This window comes from Eretmochelys imbricata, chromosome 6 (assembly GCF_965152235.1).
Source record: "Eretmochelys imbricata isolate rEreImb1 chromosome 6, rEreImb1.hap1, whole genome shotgun sequence".
Classification (NCBI taxonomy): domain Eukaryota; kingdom Metazoa; phylum Chordata; order Testudines; family Cheloniidae; genus Eretmochelys; species Eretmochelys imbricata.
The window spans coordinates 60,167,126-60,190,755 of NC_135577.1; the positions used below are offsets into that span (position 1 = coordinate 60,167,126).

Below are 23,630 nucleotides of genomic sequence, written 5' to 3' on the forward strand. Positions count from 1 at the left end.
GGGCTTGGGGGAAAGGCTTCAGGACCAGATTTTATTTACATTCACACCTAATCTACCTAGGTATCCAGCAAACAGAGCTGTGTTGCCCAAGTGATAGATTTTTGGCTGGGGTTCAGCCAAATCACTTGAATGCAGGGGGAGAGGGAGGAATTAAATGTTGTTGCTCTTATTGTATGAGTAAAGGGTAGTAGAACTGTACTTAGCCTGTGTTGATTGAGGGCATCGAGAGAGGGTGGGGACAGGTGTTTTGCTTGAAGGTCTGTCTGAGTCACAAGTACCATTTAACCTGCCCCTCTCCACTGTTTAAAGACAGCTGATTAGGCTCCATAGATAGTCTTTGTTTTGTTAAGTGACCACTACAGCTGAAATCACTGATAATCAGGTCTAAGTGCTTAGTCCTGCTGTGGGGACAGTGCTTCTGTGGAAGAGACAGCCCAGCCTGCACTAGCAGCGAGGTTTTACTACAGCCCACCTTCACCCCCACAGTCTCACCCCTCATTGGCCCTGACACCCCCCTGTAAATTCGAACACCCCTCCCTAATTTCAATTCCTGGGGAAACCACTGATTCTTAATGCCCATGGGGTTGAATGGCAGGGGTAGGAATGTTCCCCCTGCTACCATGTGGAATGCTGGGAGGTGTGTGAAGGGAGGTGCTGTATTGGAGTTCTCCAGGGACTGGAAAGGGAGAAGATCCCATGGTTGTTGAACCTGTAAGTCCGCAACAATCGGCAGCATCTGTTTGCTGCCAGAGAAGCTCTATTAAGTCCTGGTGCATCTCCCTCTCCTTTTCCTGCTGGGACTCCTGGGCCTTTCTCCTGTCTGCTGTTTCCTTCTCCAGGCTGCCTGCAGTGATCACCCTCCAGGCCCAGTGCTGATGGTGTGATGCAGCACTGCGTTGCAGGATCTCATTTAACATGTTATACCGAGTCCTCTTCTTTCTCATTTGGCTCAGGTTTTCTGCAAGTGTGGAGAGGGACCCCTTAAAGGCTGCAGCAGCTGCAGATAAAACACACAGAGGTACCATTGTCAGTTTAGTCACAAAAGAAGGAAAAACTTAAGATTCAGAACTCTGTTCCCTTGCTCCCCATAACCTTTAAACAAGACGTGCTCATTGACACTTCTGCTTGGGCGTGCCTGTGCATGGCATCACTCAGCACCAGCTGCAGGGTTGAGGGAAATGAGGAACGAACTGCTCAGTTGCATGAAACTTAGCCCTGGTCTACACTGGAGTGGGGGAGGGGATCGATCCAAGTTACGCCAGTTCAGCTACGTGAATAACGTAGCTGAAGTCGACGTACTTAGATCGACTTAATGTGGTGTCTTCACTGCGGTGAGTCAACTCCCCCGTCGACTCCATCTGCGCCTCTCATGGCGGTAGAGTACAGGAGTCGACGGGAGAGCGTGCGGAGGTTGATTTATCGCGTCGAGACTAGACACGATAAATCAACCCCCGTTGGATCGATCGCTGCCCACAGATCCAGTGGGTAGTGTAGGGCAATGGCACTGAGTACTGGCACCATTTTCTGGAGGCAGTGGTGATTGTAGCTGAGATCTCACTCCTGAGGGTAACAAAGGCACAGAGAGCACAACTGCTGGTGGTGGTGTCCCAAAGCCATCTGGGCCCCTATGCTGCTAGTCTGTGTACTGCACGGTGCCTGCCAAATTATCACTGACTGGTGTGCAAAAGTGTCCTACTGCAGAGGAAGAAATGAGACCGCCATTCCTAGAAAGCTCCAGGAGAACTTTGCAGAGTACCTCCATGACAGTTTCATCAAAATCTCAGGAGGATTCAAAGCCCATCCCGGTGTACATAAACAAACTGCTCAGCATGGCTCCCCCTGCCTACATCTACAGGGAAGTGAAAATCCCATAACAATGCTCTCTCTCTTCATTGTCCCGCTACCTCTTCTAGTATGAGTAAATTAATGAAAAGTCGATAGTTGTGTCCTGTTAAGTTGGGGGTGCCATCAGTACATCATTGTAATGGGAAATACGTTTACACACTTACCTGAGATTCCTTTCCCTGCGTCAGGCTTGCCCATGCTCGACTGACTGGACTGCGCTGGAGTCTCACACAGGTCCTGGCTCACAGTGTAGCTGGATTCCCCCCCCCCCCCCCCCCAGTTTCCTGTCCCCCATCCTCCTCCTCGTTCTTGCTGTTTATGCCAGGAGTCTGGGGCTTGGGCTTCTTGGAGGTATCCATGGTGAAAAGTAGGGGTGTGAGTGGGGTCTCTGCCAGATATGCCATGCAGCTCTTTGTAAAAGTGGCAGGTCTGTGGCTTGGCACCAAACCAACGGTTGGCCTCCCTGGCCTTCTGATGTGCCTGTTGCAATCCGTTCACTTTCATGTGACGCTGTTGCTGATCCCTTTGTCATGCCCTTTCTCCTGCATCCCCCGTGCAATCTGCTCATAGATGTTGACGTTTCTACGGCTGGTCCGTAGCTGTGCTTGCGCAGCCTCTTCCCACAGACTCAGGAGACCCAATGTCTCCTGTACTCCAGGGTGGAGCATGACTGAAGCATGAAGCCGGCATGGTTACTTGTGCAGTTGCACACGACAGCGGGAGCTGCTAGGTGTGTTTGCCAAGATGGACAATCAGGAAAAGGCATTTCAAAAATTTGCAGGGCTTTAAAGGGGAGGAGGCCCTCCTGTCTGCATGACTCTGGGCAGTGGAGTTCACAATTATGAGCAGAGTGGTCAGTGTCAGGCATTTTGGGAGGACTGTTAGAGTTGACATAGTGTCTAAACTTGTGCTGCGTTGACCTCAGGACACCGTCCAAGGCCACTAAGGGAGGCGCTTACTGCATTGCTGTAACTGGGCACTTACCTCAGTAGGAGACAAATTTAAACATAGACACATGCACAACTAGGTCAACGCAAGGCAGCTCACCACGACCCAACTTTGTAGTGTAGGCCAGGCCTTAGAATAGGTATATGTATCACTTGGATAATTGTTCTTACAAAGTCAGTCCCTCCAGTATCCTCATTTTTGATTATTTTCTCTGAACACACTCAGGTTTGTTAGTCACCTCCTGGTAGGGAAACATCCAATTCTAGGTGCCAGCTTAACCAGTGTTTTAGAGCAGGGACCATCCCTTCCCTGCTGTAGGACTCAATGTCTCTGTGTATAGGGCCAAAACCTCCACTGGCTTGTTTGATTTACATATCTTATTGCAAATGCCTGTCTCGTTGGCTGCCTCTAAAGCCTCAGCCATCCTTGCTGCCCGATTTCCTCCTGTCTGAGGACCTGTTTGATTGATTTTTCCCCAGACTGAGTCTCCTGGGGAAAGCAGGGTCCAGTACATCTGTGATTTGTTACCACTTAAGGGAAGGCAACTGGGGAAGTTGCTGGGAGAGCTGAGACAGAGCTTCTGAGAAGACTCAGGAAGTAAACTGCTGGGGGAGTTCCTGGAGAAGCAGCCTGAGAATCCAGCAAATGCAGGCTAACGAGAGGACCAGCACAGCCCCTTGACTTCCAGGGCAGAGACTGAGTAGAGCCTGGTAAAGATGGATAACTGTACCTAGCAAAGAGGTTGGTGCTAGGTGGACCTTATAGATGGGGGTCTGTGGCCAGTGGGAGACAGAGGTGGAAGAGTCCTTACTGTGCCTTTGGTTTATGTTAAACCAGACCCCAGCAAGAGGGTTTGTTATTGGACACAAGTGCCTGTGGACAGTAAAGGAAATCTGAGACCAAGTGCCACGGAGCCACGCTTGGCCAGCAGGTGGGCCCACCCATTTAAAGGCCCTTAGGATTATTCGTCTGTCATAGGAATCCAGCTCCTCCCTATTTTTCTTATCACCTGGGAGTGTCATTAGTGTTTTTATTCCCCATTCTGGAATCTTATTAAAGCAGTAGGAGGACCAGACTGTTGCTTCTGCTTCTTATGGCTCCCCCTTTCCCACACCTTATTCCGTTGTTACGTATCATTGCCCTCAGTTTAGGGCCTTTTAGCCAGTTTTTAGGCCAGGCGATGGTCCCAGATCCAAGCCAGTTTGAATTAATGTTGAATAAGATGTTAGGAGAACCTATCTCAAATGCTTTGCTGGCATCTTGTCACTGCTGGGTGCACCTTTATTCGGTAATTTTAATGTAAATAGGGTGCAGCTGGGCCCGGTGCTGCTGCTAAGCTGTGTGGGTGGAGGTTGTTTTTGAAGCTAGAATGATTAGTACATTTAGTATGTTCCTGCTCCTCTAATTTCAGGTGACTGGCCCAGCTCTCTGCATTTGTCAAATATTGACACAGTTGCAAAGTGACCTTAAAAACACAGAGATCACCATGTGCAATCCAGGCATCTGTCCTCTGCCACGGTTCCTAGGGAGTGAGGCACAGTTGCAGGGGTGCCTGCAAATTGCAATCTCCTTTTCCCTGCTGTTCAGTCTCTTACTCCCTGCGCTGACCCCAAGCTGCCTCCTTTCTTCTGGGAAGACAGGAGAGAATAAGCAAGACAACTGTGAATGTCCTAGCTGTAATATAGAGACACCTTAGCCTTCCTCCAATGCTTTGGTGTGAGGTGGTAGCCTGGGGGCTCTGCTTTCCCACCCAGTCAGGCGAGGCCATCCTGCCTCCATGAAAGGGGCCCTCAGGTCACTGCAGTCCTGTAGCTCAGGCCCAAAAATTCAACGGACTTGTAGTGATGGGGAAAGAGCACCAGGACAGAGCCCAGGCCCTACCAGTAGCCTCTGCTCCCTCTCCCTCCCTGCAAGCAGTTAATCAGCTGGGCAAGACCCTCCTGTCCCCACCTGGGACTTGGAAGGTACTGGTTGCTAATGTTCTTGACACCTCCCCCTGTGCAGAGAGGCTCTGGCTGCAGCACATGGCCTTATTTCCCCAGCTGTCCCAATGGTGCATGTGCTCCTTCGCCTTCACCCTCCTCCCTTCCCCAGCCCCTCTGCATGTCTTTCGCTCTCTCTCTTGGGATGATTTGCTCATGCTCTCTAGGTAACACAGGTTGTTTCCAGCTTGATCTCTGACCCATCATACAACCTCCCTGAGACCCAGGGCATCTCAGCTCTTTCCTAAGGGAGTCCTTGGGGATTTCTCCAAATGCCTCAGCATGTGATTCACTTCTCCCCAGAACCCCTGTTCTCAGGTAGGGGAGGGAGCCTACATAACTGCTCTTTGTACCCCTGGCCAAAGAGTCATTTCTCCCTAATACTAATATTTACACTCCCCCCGTGGAGGTAAACACTAGTTAGAAGATGTATCTAATGCACAGACCGGAAAAATACTCCATGAGTGCAGAGGGACATAACAAAGAGCTTCATATTGAGCCACTGTCTCCCAGGCTCTGGCAGCCCCGTTTTCTGTGCTCTGAACCTTTCCCATGTTACTTTTACAGGCCCTGCTTTGAGGAAGCTCACACTGGTAATGGCCACATTGCTATTCTTTAACACGCTGTATGAAGCACTAGATCTTTTAGGGGTTCATTGTTCTTTTTGACTTCAAAGCTCTCAGGTTAATCCTGCCTTCCTGTTCTCAGCAGATTCCTCCCCTGCATCTCCAGGGCTTATCTGTCCACCTGACTAGTTTCTTGCTTGGCAGAATCTTTTCATCTCCTCTCTTTTTTGGGCTCCCTTTAGTACATGCCCACTCTCCCACTCGTGTGGGATAAAAGGGGCCTCCAGCACTACCCCCTACACCCCGAAGGGAGTTGTATCAGGAATTGCTTTATTAAACTTAACTGGAAAGAACTCCAATGGGCTGTAGCAGCAGCTGGTTCTCTGGCAGACCACTGGCTATGGTGCTCAGAGAGAAGAAAAAATGGTTGAATCCTGAATGGGACGCTTGTGGCTAAGCCATGGGGCAGGGCTGAGAGAAAGTTCACTTCCTTAAAGCATTATGTGTTACGTTTCTAGAGGGACCAATCCCTGCTCTGAGGAGATCAAGATGCAGTGCCCATCAAGCTCAGAGGAGAGGGCAAGCATGGGGTAGGTCGTCTTCATCCTGACCTTGCTCTTTGTGACCACGGTGAGTCTTTGGGAGGGGTTTGGGGAAGGAGAGCTGGGGGGCTGGCACACACAGACTGGGAGATTGCTTCGTGTGTAAGGGGCCACATGGAGGAGAGTGAGCGTGGGCCCAGGAAATGAAGGGAGTGGTGGTGTTGGCATCCTTGGTGAAGCAAGGGGCTAAGAGGAGACCCTAAGAAATGAGTCAGAGTGAAGACTATGCTGGAGTTGTGTAGGGCATTGAAGGCAAAAATGAGAAGTTTAAACTGGATGTGATGGGCAAAGGGGAGCTAGTGGAAGGACCCTCAGAGGGGAGGGATGCATTTGGGACTGGTGAATAAAGGAGAGAATCCTTGCAGTTGCATTTTCGATGGAGTGGAAGTGGGGGTGAGTATTGGGGAGGCTAGGAAGGAGGAGGCTGCAGCAATCACAGATGACCAGGGCATTGACAAATGTGTGACGGGCAGAGCAGAAAGGAAAGAACAGGGAGCCAGCCTGGATGTGAGGGGAGGAGTCAAAAACGAGTCTAGGGTTATGTCTACACTATGGGGTAGGCAGGTGATTCCCAGATCACATACACGAGGCTCAGCCGTGCTGAATACAAACTATCTGAACCCTGTGGGGAAGTTCTCAGCATGTCTGAGCCAGGCAACCGCTACCCATGCTACCATAGCTACCCTGCTATTTATACTCGCACTAGCTCTCATCAGCTAGCGTGAGTATGGGTAAGAGAGCTGGGAATCACACATGTAGCTCAGTGTAGACATAGCCCATGTGACAGGGAGGTGGTGGGGCCAACAGCAATGGGGCAAGGAGGGAGCAAAGACGACTTGGGAGAAATTGTTTCAGCTATGTTGAGCTAGCAGTGACCTCACCAAAGTGGGCTGGGCTCTCCTGGCTCTGCTGCTGGCTCACTGGGTGCCCGGGAGCATCCTTCTCTTTCCACATGCTTCCATTTCCCCATCCGTGATCTCCTGGCAGTTGTGAGGCTGCAGTCACTCCTCTTTGAAGTGTTTGACCTGCCCAGTGCGATGGTGGTTATGACAGTGCTATATCAGAGCTAGGTAGTATAATTGTTGTTGTTTTATTGTGCTGCTCAGACCAGTAAAATGGTTGAAAGTGCAAATGCGTGAAGGGGAGGGAGAGAAGCCAAGCGGAGGAGGGACAGCAGGAGCCTCAGCCCCACTGTCCCTGACACACCACACACGGTGACCTCCTGGGTCCTATTTCTTCATGTTGGTTCAACATTAACCCAGGCGGGGCTAGCACTTCTCTTGTCCTGCTCCCTCTTCATTTCCCCTCCAGCTGAGGCATATACCATGAGGCACAGCAGACTCAGAGTGCTGGGCAGCCTGCTCCTTTTCTGCCTCCAGCACCTCGTGCTGAGCCATGACAGGGGTAAGGGCTCATCGGGTATGGTGGGAAGGCTAGGGCAGGGGTGATGGGAGGCTGAGGAAAACAAATGGGACTGTTCATTCCCAAGCTGCAGCTGGAAGGGGAAGCCTGTATGAAGAGCTGACAGTCCCTGGAGTGGCCAGGGCTTTGTTCCAGCTAGACAGCAAGAGTTAACTTGCTAAGAAGTGGGGCGAGAGTGCACAGGGCTTCCCTATTGCTGTGTAGGGAGAAGTAGCAATCCCCAGGTTCTGGGGAAAGAGCTGGATGGGGTGGGGAGAGTGGCTGGCTACTACAGTTCAGTGGATTGTGTTGGGTTATTCTGACTGTATATTTCAAAGCCCCCTGTCTTGGAGCATGAATGAACCTGGGGGAGGGAAGGGGGATCTTAATCAGTCCTGCACCTTGTGCTGGCCACATGTGGCATTTCCTGGGCCACAGACATTCTCTTGGTGACCTGCTTTATTGATGGGGGGGGAGGGGGGCTGTTGTTCTCCACTTTGCCCCTCTGGCTGTCAGAGCAATGCATGTAGCACAGGCTAGGCCCTATTTCACTCCCAGGCATACGCAGTATACTGTGTCCCTGTGCCTGGTGCTCCTCCTTTGTCCCCCCTAGGGCTTCTGCTCCCTCGTTCCTGTCTCTCCATGATGTGGGGCCAGGGTCCCGTCAGACAGGACCTTCTGACTGTCTCTTCTGTCCCACTGCTATGTAGAGGAATGGGAGAAGGCTGAAGCTAGGTTGGAAGTCAGGGTCTCTGAACAGGCAGATGGAAGTGATTTCCAGCATATCCCACTGAGCTGGGGTTGCAAAAAGACCCACACTAAAGTGAGAGAAACAGCTGCCAGTATGTGGCAGTACAAAGACAGTGAGAGCTGATGCTCCAAGCAGACAGGGTTTGGCCCAGCCGAAGGAAATGCACAGGGAAGGGGTGGAGGCCGCAGCTATTGGGGCATCTAGGACTGGTCACAACCGTAGCTCATAGATTGCAGGGAGGTTAATCCTGCACGTGGACTCAGGGTGAACTGGATAGGTCCTGCTGGGCCTCTTTCATCCCCTGTTTTCCACTAGAGGTCAGGCAGTAGGAGAGGCTCGCTGGCTGTGTGTGTTTACTGATTCAGACCCATGAGCAGACATGCAGAGCCTGCAAAGGAAATGGTTCTCTCCAAGCTCTGTGTCGAGTGACTGGTCGGTGTTCTGGTTTGGTAGTTTTCCTTGGGCAGCAGGAAGCCCTTTCCCTGCTCAAGCGCCCGCGACGTGCCAACAAGGGATTCCTGGAAGAGATGCTCAAAGGCAACCTGGAACGGGAATGTCTAGAGGAAATATGTAGCTATGAGGAGGCCTTTGAAGCCCTCGAGTCCACTGTTCGCACGGTATGTACAGCCACTCCCAGGAACTGTTCCCTCGTGTGTAGTGTGAGGAGAGACCAGATAGTCGAGAATCATAGCTTCTAAAGGGTTCATCAAGGGGCTGTCAAGGTGAGGTGCAGTTTGTTCCCTAAGGAGATCCCAGACCCCCTTCAAGGAATGACTTTGGTTCTACAGCATATTTCCTAAGTGGGGCAGGAACTACCTTTCCCTCCTGAAAGGTCAGAGAGGTTCTGGTGGCAGCACCCTTGCAGTCCTGGGAGCTGTCCTGTCTGACAGAGGGAAAGAGAAAACTCTAGGCAGGTGCCTGACAAGCCCCATCCTGATTACTGGGGGGATGCAGCTTGGTGGAGGTGGAGGTTGGGGGTAAGAGGTTTGAGGGGAAATTAGGTATATTTTGTTCTATTTGGGAAAAAATGAACATCACAAAGCGTGTAAATCAGTGTGTGCTGGGGACGAGGTGCAAGACAGCTGGGAAAGGTCTGTACAAGGAAACTAAATCTTAGTTGATACAGGGAAGAGCAAAATATTCTAAAAATGAAAAATTAATTTAAAACAGGTAAGAGCGCACAGGAATTAGGCCTAGGTTAAAGTACAATCTGTGCAGAGCCCCAGGGGTTGGAGTTATTAGGTCTGATTGCAGGATGGGGACCTCAAATACAAAAAGGCAAAGATTTTAAAAATCTAACTAACTAAGCAAGTAAGGGTTAATACAAAAGCAAGACTTCCAAACAGCTATAGCCCCCATCCTGCAAACATGGCACATGCTTGTGTCTCAGCTCCTGCTGAGCACATGCATGTTGTGGGGATCTGGGCCTACTTTCAATTTTTAGGCCAGTTAAACTAAGGTTGGTCAATTGTCTTTCATTTGCTTTTAAATTGTGACTAGCAAGGGCATTCAGTGGAACAAAACAGGCCTGAAAATGTCTAGTTATGCCATAGCTAAGAATGGTTTATATATATATTTAAAATAAGTGAAACTGCAGGCTTGCCTACAAGGTGTATTAGTCTACACCAGAAGGGTGTAAATTCTAGTGCAAACTAGCGTGTAACACATTAGCTGGCCCATGATGGTGTGCACTAAGGTTCTCTAGTGCACCTTTGAAACAGGACTATATTAATGTGCATTTAGGGTTACCAACTTTCTGATTGCAGAAAACCGAACATCCTTGCCCTGCCCCCTGTCCCACCCCTTCCTGAGGCCCCACCCCCGCTCACTCCATCCTCCTACCCTCCGCCACTCGCTGTCCCCCACCCTCGCTCGCTTGCTCATTTTCACTGGGCTGGGCAGGGTTTTGGTGTGCGAGATAGGGTGTGGGCTGGGACAGGGGGATGGGCCAGAAATGCGGGGTTCAGGGTTTGTTTGTGCTCCAGGCTGGGGGTTGAGCTGTGGGGGGGGTGAGGGTTCCTGCTGGGGGTGCGGGCTCTGGTGTGGGGCCAGAGATGAGGAGTTTGGGATGCAGGAGGAGGTTCGGGGCTGAGGCTAAGGGGTTTGGAGGGCAGGAGGGGGTGCAGGCTCTGGGAGGGAACTGGATGCAGGCAAGGGGTTGGTGTGCAGTAGGGAGTGAGGGATGCAGCCTCCAGGCAGCGCTTATCTCAGGTGGCTCCCAGAAGTGACCAGCATGTCCGGCTCCTAGATGGAGGCATGGCCATGGGGGCTCTGCAGGTGCTGCCCCAGGCCGCAGGTGCTGCCCCTACAGCTCCCATTCGTCATGGTTCCCAGCCAATGGGAGCTACGGAGCAGGCACTTAGGGCGGGGGCAGCGCACAGAGCCCATGTGGCTGCACGTCCACCTCGGTGCTGGAGAGAAATGCCAGCTGCTTCCAGGAGCTGCATGGAGCCAGGGCAGGCAGGGAGCCTGCCCTAGCCACGCTGCGCCGCCGACCGGACTTTTAACGGCCCAGTCAGCTGTGCTGACCGGAGCCACCAGGATCCCTTTTCGACCAGGTGTTTGGGTTGAAAACTGGACATCTGGCAGCCCTATGCACACTCTTAGTACACACGAGCAGGGTCCACACAAGCCAGTTAGTGTGCAACATGCTAGCGTGTACTGGAATGTATACCCTTCTAGTGAGGACTAACGTACCCTGCAGATAAGTTCTGTACAAGATTTCTACCAATCAGCCCCTCACTCCTTTGCTTATGATGTATCCCTTGCCCCCACGGATACACCATAAGCAAAGGAGTGAGGGGCTGATTGGTAGCAATCTTGTCAATTATTTGTCTTTCCAGTTTAGGAGGTCTTTGCACCAGGGATTGTCCCTTACTATATGTCTAGACAGCACCCAGCACATTTGGGATACTACTGTAATATAAATCATAGAGATAATGCTTGCCACTGGTGCCTGACCTTGCAGGGATGGAAGGAGAGAGGCGTTTGTGGCTGGCTGATGTAAACTTAGGGACCCCAAGCTCAGAATGAAGAGGGAAGGCAGCTGACCACAGGAAAGGCCATTACTGCCAGTGTCCCCCCCCCCCCCGAATTGCTTTGTCTCCAGTCCCCTACTACTCCCCAAGTGGGGTAGTTCTCAAGGCAGCATTCTGCTTGAAGAGGGTTTGACAGCTGGAAACTGTCGTGCTGCTGTGATAGGTCAGCCAGAAGTGAAATGGGCTCCTTTCAAACAGCCTCCATTTGGGGCAGGGCTGTGATAGGAGAGGTAGCCCCAGAATTTGACAGGAAAGCATGTGACTCAGTGTCACTTTCTCTCTGTTGTGCTCCAGTATCTTTGATCTCAGCAGGGCCAGAGTTTGCTCCCTGTTTGCCAAGAAGGGACATTCTCTTACTGAGACAGTGTATAGCTTTGGTTTGAATTGCAGAAGTTAAGGCAGGGCTGAGGCTCCATTACCCGGCTCCTAAGTGTTTGCATTTGTTTTGCAGAATGAATTCTGGAGGAAATACAGCGGTAAGTTGGTTCAAGTCCTGCAAATGCTTTGATGTCCCACAGGCTGTACAGCTGTACCCCAGAGAGCTGGCTCCCTTGCTCCATTAGCAGGGCCCACTCCCCAGGGCTCTATCCCCTCATATGTTATGCTGACTTGAGATGCAGTGCTCATTGCAGTCCCTTTGACCTGACAGGTTTCTTGCTCTTGTTTGTTAGTATGTGAATCCCAGAGGAACCTCAGGACAGTTTTGGATGAGTGTCTGACAGGTAAGAGAGGCTTGGAGACCTCATGAGCTACTGGAGATGGTGAGTTCCTGGAAACCTGCTCCCAGCACAATTTGGGAGGAAATTCTAAAGAAGCAGGGAGGTCATCAGATGGGCAATATTGGGGAGCAACAGCCCTTAGAGGGGGAGGCAGAGCCCCTTAGACTTCCCTGCCATACTGATCCCCCACAAACACTTTTCATTAACATCCTAAAAACCCTGGGGTCCCCCTTGGAATAGCATAGGATAGATGCCCAGCTGCCGTCAGCTCCAATGAGGAGCCAGTTCCTCACCACTATTCCCAGCTACCTCCAGCTGCAGATCAAGGCACTGAGATACAGAAGTGAAGTCCATCCAGATGATCTGGTGGTAAAATTTGTTTAAGGTGGATCTCTCCGTGTATGTGAGAACCGAAGTCGGGGATTTGTAGGCTGGTACCTATGGACTCAGTGAAAATAGTGCCTCTGATTTCCTTCTGGGTCTGACTTGCCCTCTGTTGGGACTTTGGCAGGAAACTGTGTTGCAGGCAGCGGGCAGAACTATCGGGGGACAGTTTCTGTCACCAAGTCAGGGATTGAATGTCAGTTCTGGACAAGCAAATTCCCTCACAGACCTGAGTAAGTCCATAACCCTCTTCCGCACACACTAAATCCCAGCTCTGGTTGGAGGAGCCAGGTTGTGGGGAAGACCACAACCCTGACTGGAAGGGTTCGCTAGGCTGCTAGCTACCTCATCACTCCTTTCTCATAGGTTTAACACCACCACCCATCCAAATGCCAATCTCACCAAGAATTACTGCAGGAACCCAGACGACAACCCAAATGGTCCCTGGTGCTACACTCGAGACCCAGCGGTGCGACGGGAGGAGTGTGCTGTTCCAGTGTGTGGTGAGCCTCGACACTGGGCCCTGAGATACCCTGCTCCCTGGGAGGGAAGAATTTACTCTAATGCTGATACTAAGGACCTCAAGAAAGGGGAGGGTCTGTGGAGAGTGGAAGGTGTGGGAGGGAGGAGTCCTGTGGGAACGGGTGGAGGAGCTATGGCTTGGAAGGCGAAGGTACACTGAGCTGGAGAGGGCTCCCCATTGTGCTGCCCATTCACCTAGCTTGCTTAGGTCCCTTTGAAGTGCTCAGTCTTTACTATTCTTTGCTACTGTCAAGAATGTTGTGCCCTCTAGTGCCTTCAGCAGCTGCATCACTGCTGCCAGCCTCAGGCATTCGTAAATCAGGAATGAATAAATTGCATTTTTTTGCCTACTTTCTGTTTGTTTGTTTTTTAAGTAACCTTTATGGCAAAATCATCCCTCCCCACGTCTCACTGCTTGACCTCCGCTTATCCTCTCATCACTGAGGGGGTGGGGAACTGCCATTCTCAATATTGCCAGCCCCAAAGGTTACAAAATCATGTTAGACAGAGACCAAAACAAAACATAGCTTTGGGTTATTTTTAAAAAATTCCTGCCCCCTCCAGTGTGGGGGGTGACAATCGGTGGTACCAATAGTCCCAAATTGATTAAGGTGATTTTTGGCATCCCGCTGCAGGAGCTCTCAGCCCCACATCTGCCAGCCTCACATCTGTTCCTGCAACTCCAGGGTTTCCTCGCCCCCCCACTTCCATGGCCAGGTGTTGTAGGGAGGGAGAGTGGAGGGGGAAGGAGCAGAGGAATCCCTGCTGTTCCCACTGCTCACAGGAGGGGAGCAGAGCTATCCAGAACTGCTCCCTCCTCCCCTCCTGTGAGACTGGGGGCGGGTCCTGGGGGTGTGTCCCGCTTCCTGCTGCAGCCCTGGCTGGCAGGGCTTCCCCAGGAGGTGGGGCAGGCAGCCAATCAGAGAGAGTTTTACCTCAGGCAGAGCTGAAACATGAGAGGGGTTGGCAGAAGGACTCCAGCCCTGGCCAAAGGCAGGTGATGCATGAAGCATTCTCCAGCCTTGACAGCGCTGTGTCCTTCCCCCTCCCTGTACCTCCCTCACTTGGCAGGCTTGGCAGCTGCCCCCTCCCCCTTGTGCTCTGCACCCTGCTTTCCCACAGGCTGCTGCACCCCCTAGACAGCCACTTAGTCTCCCCTACACCTCATTAGCTCAGCCCCTCTCCCCCGTGTCCTCTCTAGCTCCCTCTAGAGTGGCAGCCATCTTCCTTGAGAGCAGCCTGGCCTCAGTCTCATGGAACATAATGGGATGTGGTAGCCATCTCGCTTGGAGCAGCCTCACGTCCACATGCAGGAGTCTCTCAGGAAATGGCAGCCATTGTGCCAGGCGTTAGCCCTGCTGACAATAGGCGATGGCAGCCCTCCTAATAGGGGAGCTTTCAAGGCTGAAAGTAGGAATAAGAGCATGTGAATACATTATTTTTTAAATAACCCAAATATAGTGAAGTCAGTAAGTGCCACTGACTCCCTTTTGCCAGGGGAGACTTAGCCACATGTCCCTGTGCTGTTCTCTGCACCTTGGCCAGTTTCTGACCCATGGCAGAGGATTTTACCAGCTGACTCTCCCTTAGCCATCATTTTGCTTAGATGCTGAGAGACTAGCACGTTAGAGAGGCATCATTTTCCCTTCATGGATGGTGCCCTGGTTGCTCATGCAGGGTAAGAATTGGCTACACCGAGGGGCAGCTTCTCGGAAGCTAAGATTAACCCTGCTGCTGCTCGCTTAGGTAGCTACACTATCACAGATGTGCCTGCTGTTGTCACAGCAGCTGCCAACACAAGGAGAATGAAAGGAGAGTGAGGCCAAGGTACAGCTGCACAGTATCTCTCCAGGTGTCTGCCTGCTTGCCCAGGAAATTGGAGCCCTGCTCCCCATGGCTTGTCGTCAGGCGAGACCTGTGAGAGGAAGGTTATAGAACTAATGGACGTTGGGGCTGTGAAGAATATTTTGTCTCATTGACTGAGGCAGAAATGTTTTGGGGAGGCCTGTGGTTTGGACGCTGTGAAGGTCTATCTCCCCATGTGCTCAAAGGAGTGGAGGGCAGTGGTAGCTCTAGCTCAGAACTGTAGGTGGTTTCTTGGGTAACCCTCCATAAGCTTGTTAACAAAGATGCCCCTGAGGCCTCCTTGAGACTGCCAGGCTGCTGCATGAGTGTAGGACTGCAGAGAGTTGCGTGTGTGTGTGTGTGTGTGTGTGTGTGTGTGTGAGAGCGAGGGAGCCTGGGCCATCAATATAGAGAGCCTTCCCCTGAAAATGCAAACACACTGAAGTGCCATTAATACCTGGGAAAAGTGGGATGAAGGTCTGCTTCATTTTACTCTGAGTGAAGCAGCACTTCCAGGTGCCTCACTGGTGAGGAGGGGGCTCCTGGGCTCTGTGGGGTACCCCATGGGATTCGGGATGGGGACTCCCAGACATGGTGGCGTGTCCAGTGGAGTGATGGGACATAGTGAAGTGCTCTGGGGCCTGCTGGAATCTGGGCTGTAGCCAGACACCAGCACTTCCCACTGCAGGGCCATGAGTCTGATAACGGCTGTCTTGCTCCTTATCTTTCAGGTCAGGACAAGACCACAGTTCCATTTATTCCCCGGGACCCTCCACTGGACAAAACACAGCAGCCATGTGAAATGGACAAAGGGCTACATTTTAGTGGGACTCTTTCTGTCACCGTCTCTGGGGCCAAGTGTTTGCCATGGGCCTCAGACAAGGCAAAGGAGCTGTCCCATGGAACTACTTTTCTCCCAGAAGTGAAGCTGGTGGAGAATTATTGCCGGAATCCTGATGGGGATGATGAAGGTGTCTGGTGTTATGTGGATCATCCAAATACAACCTTTGAGTACTGTGACCTGCACTACTGTGGTGAGGCGCGTCAATGGGTATGGGGATCTTGGGCCTGCAGGGTGGGAGAAATTCACAGTAGCCAGAAGGATACAGTACTGTGGTGAGGAATGGTGGGCCACAGCCTCATGGTAGGCAACATGTATGGAATTCATGTTTTTACATGAAGTTGTGCAAGTGTGGGTCACATGGTGTATGTGTACACATGTAAGACTATGCCTGAGGCTTGAGAGGCTCTTTATTGACTGACAACCCCAACCTCCCGCACCACCTCAAAATCTGCCCCCATATTCCAGCTAACTGGATGCTGCTTATTAGTTCACCTGCTGGCCAGAGGTTGGGAAGGAGAATTGAACCAATAGTCTTCCTTAAAAAAGCAATACTTCCACCAACTCCACTACGTGTGGGAAGGGATGGTGCCACTTCTGAAGTCCTATGTAAAACGCTGGAGCTTTGCTTCTCAACATCTCTGTCTGTCTCTCTCAGCAAGGCCCCTGGATGAGATGGATGATGTAATAGCAGGGCGGACCATTACCCAACAGCACCAAACCTTCTTTGATGTTAAGACTTTTGGTTCAGGTGAAACAGGTGAGCAAAGGACCCAGGAGGCTCAAATATAGCACCAAAAGTGCTGCAGAAGCTGCGGCTCCTTCCTACAATGCATTGCTTCTCAGAAAAACCAGCCTGTTAAATGCCTACTGCTGAAAGCAGAAGTGGATGTTAAAACTACTTTAGGTTCTGTCTAAAAAGCTCATCCAAAGCTTGCCTCCAGTTGTGAAGGAGCTTCCAGCCCTTACAGTCCCAGCTTTCCCCAGCAGGAGGTGCCATGGGGAGATCCCTGCTACTTCAGCCCTGGTTCAGAGCAAGAAGTGCTGTAGGAGAAGGTGCAAGACTGCTGGCTTTGGGAGATCTCCCAGCAAAGAGCACAATAAAGAATGAGTAGGGTTACCACCTTTTGAAATGCAAAAAACCCAGCACTTCCCCCCCACCTCAAAGCAAGCCTGCCGCAACCCCCGCCTTCAACAGCCGCTTATAGTATCTAGAGAGAGAACATCATCGATAACAAATGGGAGTTTGTTTTATCAGCACATTTTGCCAGTCAGCCTTTAGTCTGTTTCGTTTAGCCGGTTATCACTGAATGTGCAGTTTCTGATGTGAGCTTTCTTATTATTATTATTATTTGGGGGTGGGGAAGGGGGGAGTAGTAGGATCACTCACACCATCGCCCTGATCTTCCATTATTTAATATACCTTGCACGTCTCCTCACTCCTGCATGACTCAAACCCTCTCTCTCACACGTGCAGTGTGCTTGCATGTTGGGGGGCAGGCAGTGGTTATATTTTCAACAGTTTTGATCTGTTATTGCTAGAACTGTGGAAGTGGGAACACTGCAGCATTGTTAGCTGGACACACAAACTTTTAACATTAGATATCCCAGTGTATTGTGGTGATAATCTAAATCTTTAGACCCATATGGAAGAAACCAGGCAGATTACATTTATTTTTCTGGTACCTGGCAAATTCATAAAAAAACCAGCCAGACCAGTCAAATACCAGCCAGGTGGTAACTCTAAAAATGAGGCAAGAACAATGGCTGAGCATGCAGCTACCAATTACTCCCAGTCAAGCATATTGTCTGTAGAGCAGGTCCCCTGCATTGCAAATCAGGTAGAGTAACAGAGACAGGCTGCCTGGTTTTTCAGATTGTGGCATCCGTCCCCTGTTTGAGAAGAAAAAGATTTCTGATAAGAGTGAGCAGGAGCTGTTGGACTCCTACATTGGGGGCCGGATTGTAAAGGGGGAAAATGCAGAAGTTGGAAGCGCCCCCTGGTAAGTACTGTTGCTGCAGTTTCTTTACAGTCTTTCCTTTTAGACCAGGGGAAATCAGAAGTCTCGTCGGCTGGCATGGAGTATTCACCCAGCACCACCTCTACTCATAGCCCCTTCTGGGGGCTGACTTGACAGTACTTACTACAGCTGGACAGAGACTCCCTCTCTCCTTTTGGAGCCAAGTGCATGGTTGCCATGGAAAGGGAAGCACTCTGCAGGCTTTGTGTTACACCCTTATCCTACTTGTTCCAGTTCTGCAGGCACATGTCTCTGTTGGTGGCCATGGCAGGGATTGGAAGGCTAATTTAGATGGGGAAAGTGGCAGGGGAAAAGTACCCTTCAGATAGGACTGCAAGGAGTATACTGATCCTCAGTTCCAGCTCCCAGGGTCCTAAGGACTAGACCTGACTCATGCTAGAGGAGTGCTGTCATGGTCTCCTGGGGCAGTGAAGGCAGGTTTCCCTGGTCACGCCGAACTGCTGTCCCTGCAAGGCATGTAAGAACATGCAGCCAGCTGAGCCAGTGCCCTGGGTAAATCTCTCACCTTCTCTTCCCATCCCAGGCAGGTGATGCTTTTCAGGAAGAGTCCACAGGAGTTGGTGTGTGGTGCCAGCCTCATCAGCGACCGCTGGATCCTTACTGCTGCCCACTGCCTCTTTTACCCTCCCTGGGACAAGAACTTCACCACAGATGACATCTTGGTGCGGATTGGGAAGCACGAGAGAACAAAGTAAGAACTTGAATGGGGGAGGGAAGGGAAGCAGATGGGAGTCTCCCATGAGTGCAATGGGAGAATAAAGCTGGGGTCTAGAAAGGATGTCATCTGGCCTTATGGGAACCCCCATGGTGAACCAGACTGTCATGTGCTTTCCCAGGTTACAGTGGGTTCCCATGGAGATGCTACTCACTGAGGCTCTACTGATCCCAGAGTCTAAAGTGAAAGGGAGGGCAGTTTGCACCCCTCCCATGGCCATTCTTCCTTGTGAGAAGGATGGTGCTGCAAGCCAGCCAGAGGGCCAGCAGCCCCCAGAGCTCACAGCTGCTGCTGCACAGTCACTTCTCTCCTTCTGTTGGATTCATTTCAGGTACGAGCAGTACATAGAAAAAATCTCCATGCTGGATAAAATCATCATCCATCCCAAGTACAACTGGAGAGAGAACCTGGACCGAGACATTGCACTGATACTCCTGAAGAAACCCATAGCCTTCAGCGACCGCATCCACCCTGTCTGCCTGCCCACCAGGGAGCTGGTGCAGAGGTGAGGAGGCTGGAGGGTGAAAGCAACCCCAGAGAGAAGGGCTGAAAATGTCTCCTTTGGGTCTACATGAAGGATCAGGAAAGCCCTGGCAAAAAGCAGGATGCATCTTTTGTGCTGGTTTGCAATAGGGGAGCCAGTTGGTGAGGTGCCCCTCCAGAGTCAGGGCAGTGCTAGGCTATAAGGGTGGCATGTACTATTTCCATGTGTTTTAACCTTGCTTCTTCCCCTAGTCTGATGCTGACAGGATTCAAAGGGCGGGTATCTGGATGGGGTAATCTGTATGAGACCTGGGGCTCTGGCACAGTCGCCCTGCCTTCAGTTCTGCAACAGGTGAACCTCCCCATAGTCAACCAGGATACCTGCAAGGCATCCACTAATATCAGACTCACTGACAACATGTTCTGTGCAGGTAAGTGCTGCTGGGTGTGCAGAGCTAACTGCTACACATGGGGACAGTGATGGATGGGTCAGGGGCAAAGTTGCTCTTGGTACCATGTGCCATAATGCAAGGGCTCACTTAGCTTAATTACTGCCCAGTAAACTTCGATCTGTCCTGAAGAAATAGTATGCCCAGGGCATGAATGAACCTCTGGAATTCCCAGCCTATGTAGGGGGTGAAGAACTTAGGGCCATGAATAAGGCTCTTGGGCATCAGCTGGTTGTGAGAAATGAGATAGACTGGGGCTTGGAATTCTCCCCTTGCTCCTGTAAACATACAGAATTAGCAGAGTTCAGCATTAGGGGATTTTGAGGGCTTGGCTGTAGTATTGGTCAACACCTAGTATACTGAATGTGAGGGAGTGACTGTCAGAGCCAGCTTACGCTACAGTACTATTTTACATGGTGCTTCATTCAACTTGCATTGCTGAAAACCTTAGCGTTAAATAACACCAGCAGCATGTCCCGGCTCCGACGCAGAAGTGTGGCCAGGCAGCCTGCCCTGTCTGCAGGTAGCGCCCCTACAGCTCCCATTGGCCATGGTTCCTGGTTGCCCTAGACCCCATTCCCCAATGGGAGCTTGAGGGCTGGAAGGCCATATTTTGCCCACCCTGCTATAGGAAGAAATCAGGTGAGAAAAGCAAAAGCGTCTTTATTCCCCCTAAAAGTACAGCAATGCTAGGGATGATCTTAAATAAGGGCAACTGGATCCTGTACAAAATAGGGGAGGGGGTTAAATGTATGTGAGAAGACTGACTGGATTCTGCTTGAAGGAGGGACCTACAATATCCCAGACCAAAGCTGTGAAGAAGGGGAATCACAGTAGATGGAAGTCTGGGACAGTGGACTACCCCAGGAGAGAGGAGATGGAATTAAGGCAGCATGAGAAAGATAATGGAGGGAAACAGAAGGTGGGGGTGGCTATAAGGAAGCACCTTTATTTGAGCTTTTCATTATAAAGACATTAAATCAAGTAAACCTGTCGCTTTATGACAACACACACAGTTCAGTGAGGGGGTGTTTGGAAGGGCCCTACTGTTAGTACCTTTCCCAGACTTAGCATCAGTGTAACATTAAAGATACAAATGAAGAAGAGAACAGCCCTTTTCCTCTTATCAGATACCCTTTGCCTTTTCTCCTGTAGGGTACAGTCCTGAAGACGCCAAGAGAGGGGATGCTTGTGAGGGGGACAGTGGGGGCCCTTTTGTCATGAAGGTATGTGCAATAAGCACCAGAGCAGTGCCTTTGCTCAGGGGAGACTTTGGGAGGTCACAGCACAAGCCTTATAATGTTAAGAGGGCTGAAGTGACAGTGGGGAGGTACTTCTCTCAAATGGCTGCAGCTACAGTTAAACAGCAGATCCATTTCTGGTTTTGAACAACTGAAAAGAGAAATCCTGAAATAATCAGGCCACATTCTATATTGATCTAGCTTTACCAGTAGTCTTAATGCATAAAGAGTTTAAGGGAGTGACAGCTAGATACACACCTGGTGTAAGCTTGCCTGAGCATATCAACAGGTGATTGTTAGTGCTCCCATAGAACTAGGCTACAGCTATCACTGTTGAACCTCGACCTAGGGCAGCTGGAGGCCTAAGATGTCTAGGGCACAAAAATCTTACCCCTAGTAGCACTGTGTGTAGAGCACTAATTTATTTTCCTCTCTGTCAGAGCCCAACAGATAACCGCTGGTATCAGGTGGGGATTGTCTCTTGGGGAGAAGGCTGTGATCGTGATGATAAATACGGATTTTATACACATGTATTCCGCTTGAAGAAATGGATGCTAAAAACCATCAACAAATATGGGCAATAAAGAAAGCATCTGTCACATCTCAACTCTTACAGCTGCTTTAATTTGTAGCAATATGAACGCTAAGGAACCTGAAGTAAAATGGCTAGAAGCATTCTCTGGCAACATTGCCAATAAAATGGTTATAGCAAGGATTGTGCTTGCTTTGTATATTGGCAGTGGTGAGATCAGGACTTGGTTCCAGCTAACTCTTATCTATGTAATTTGTGCCCCTAGCACCAGAGCATTAAAGTAGTACATGGTAAGCTGACTTGTTTAAAACACATCAAGATTTGGCCCTAGCCCTGGAGATAAGCAAGTCACATCACCTCTCAAACTGGGATAATGCCTCAAGATACAAACCAAGAAACTTGATTATGTGCTCCTTGTCACTTGTAGAGCATCAGCTTCTAGCACCTAAACTGAGCCTATAGAAAAGGAAACACTAAACTGTTACAAGGGGGGTGGGGGGGAAGCAGTTAAAATGCTACAAAAACACCTCCCCCTCAGCAAGAGGAAGGCAAGGGGCAGCTATCCACCTACAACCCTGTCCCTGCAAGGAAAGGGTATTTTATGAGTGGAAGACAGGGGAAGCCCCCTAAACAAATACCCACAGTATACAGTGTTCATCTTTGAATAAATGTTTTGCTAGTTAGGTGGCTGGGGCTCTTGGCTAGAGAAACTATCTGCTTTAGAAATTTTGCACCCCACTACTCCAAAATGGCCTGTTTTCTTCACTGACTGACCATCCTGAGTTGACAATGTAAACAGTTGGTTGTGCTGCAAGGGAAAGACTGCATATTTGAAAAGGGATTAGGTGGTAGGTTAAGAAAAAGGTTAGTTTTTCTGAACTGCTGGGATGTAATTAAACCCATCAAACAATGATAGTGCTGACAACTATCACATTAGTATGCTAGTCTCCCGCTCCCCCCCTAGGTAATCTAAGTCATTCCTAGAGCAGTATAGATGGCTGAGAGCAGCACCATATGGAATAAGGGAACACTGTAAAATGGTCAAGTTGCACAAAAAACTTAGAGGGTTATCAGGTGCTTGTTTTATATATTTAATGGCCTCTGATACAAGAGTCTAGAGTAATTGTCCTGAATATGAAAACAGTTGTCAATTCTAATGTACTTAGTCTAACAGTAGGAAAATGAGGAAAAAATAGACTAGTTTCATGTCTGGTATAGTCACTTTAAAGGCTGACTTGTTACACACTTGTTTTCAAAACAAAATTTAACTAATAGGATGGAAATATTTGCAATAGGCTGATAAGTGTGTTTTTTAATTAAACAGTCTAAATTTTACCTATCAAGTAATTCCTGGGCCAACCATACACCATTAGACAAGAATAAGCTATACTGCAGAAGCAACATTGGGCAAAAACCTTAGGTAATACTGGTTTCTACCACTGATACTTAATTGCTTCTGAACTTCCAAAGTAACTTGAAATGTTAAGTTAGTGTTGTACAAGTTTACAGGCATTCCTTTTACTTCACTCACTACTGCACCAATTAGCAATTACAAACAAAGGATGCAGCATTTTGCAACATATAGTAATGTAACAGCGGAACTCAGTCAGCTACTTTCAGAAACTTTGTGCAAAAGGCAAACCATAACCCAGAAAGTAACTGGCAATTTATCATTGCAACAGAGCACTGATTGAGCGATAACAGCAGTGGCTCCCATGCCAGCAAACACAAACTATCCAGCTAGACCCTTGTCAACACATAGCCCCAGCTGCAGGTTGTCTGAGCACTCTGTCATAGCTCTATTCCACTGAAAAGGGTATGAGGCCACCCTATGCCTAGAATTGTTTTCAGAAGAACTGGACAAAAAGCCTGGCAGGAATAGAATAGGGGTGGGAAATGATTGACACCAGCTGGCCACTTACATAAGATGGGGATTCCTTCCATACTACACAGACTCACTACAGGCACCATGTAGCAGATTACTACCTCACTAGAACTCCAGCCCTATCATTTCTGTAGGAGAGAATTGCAGAAGCTGCAGCACAGAAGGTAATGATTTAAACTATATTCTTCAGAGATGCCTTAAAATTCAGCCAAGATTAGTTCAGTGCCAGCCCTGGCGTAGGAACTGCTGGCTTAGAGAATAGATCATGAAGCAGCAGCTTTTCAGGGAGCAGTGATGAACCTAGAAGCAGGAATATACTACAGAAACCCTCCGTGCCATGAGTATCACAGGATACAGCTCCAAAACATGTATGCAAGTCATATTCCATAACAAGTTTGCTGAAGACAACTATTACATTAAATAGTAAGCAGGCAATGCAACATGGGTCTCAATTTTACACCCAAGGATTTTTTTTGGAAAGTAGTAGCCAGAGGAAATGTCCCCCTGCTAATCACAACCAATAGCAACCATCTTCAAAAACTAGTATTACCACAGGACGTGCAGACATTTTGATTTTAGCGTGTCATCACCCTAAGCAGATTCTCATAATTGCAATGGTGGTTCTGTAGGCTGGGATCCACTTGGATCTGCACAGCTACCTGAGGAAAAAAATCACATGAACTTTGACTCCTAGCTAAGAGTATTTTGAACTTGGGATGCCGCTTACCTATTCTGTAAGACCATTTCTATCCCTCAGTAACCTCTCTTGAAGGGGGCAAATGTGTCACTGCATTTCTTCACAATGGGGACTAGGCTTGCTCTTGGTACTGACTTCACAG

At 49.7% G+C, this 23,630-nt stretch overlaps 1 protein-coding gene across 1 annotated transcript; it reads left to right on the plus strand.

The window, feature by feature from the left end:
- Nucleotides 1-888: 888 nt before the first annotated feature.
- F2 (coagulation factor II, thrombin) lies at nucleotides 889-20,958 on the plus strand. Its single transcript, XM_077818634.1, has 15 exons — nucleotides 889-1,018; nucleotides 5,860-5,931; nucleotides 8,549-8,712; nucleotides 11,585-11,609; nucleotides 11,805-11,855; nucleotides 12,364-12,469; nucleotides 12,603-12,739; nucleotides 15,335-15,637; nucleotides 16,103-16,204; nucleotides 17,321-17,447; nucleotides 18,010-18,177; nucleotides 18,533-18,706; nucleotides 18,937-19,115; nucleotides 20,289-20,359; nucleotides 20,815-20,958. The coding sequence occupies exons 1-15, from the start codon at nucleotides 916-918 to the stop codon at nucleotides 20,956-20,958; spliced, it is 1,926 nt and encodes a 641-aa protein (XP_077674760.1). The 5' UTR covers nucleotides 889-915.
- Nucleotides 20,959-23,630: the final 2,672 nt, after the last annotated feature.

Bases quoted from the DNA above. Each gene is read 5' to 3' on its own strand.
- F2 (XM_077818634.1), top strand. From the start codon at position 916: ATGTTATACCGAGTCCTCTTCTTTCTCATTTGGCTCAGGTTTTCTGCA. The intron at 5,932-8,548 runs GTAGGTCGTCTT...CTGGTTTGGTAG, and splicing joins GAGGAGAGGGCAAGCATGGG to TTTTCCTTGGGCAGCAGGAA. The intron at 20,360-20,814 runs GTATGTGCAATA...CCTCTCTGTCAG, and splicing joins GGGGCCCTTTTGTCATGAAG to AGCCCAACAGATAACCGCTG.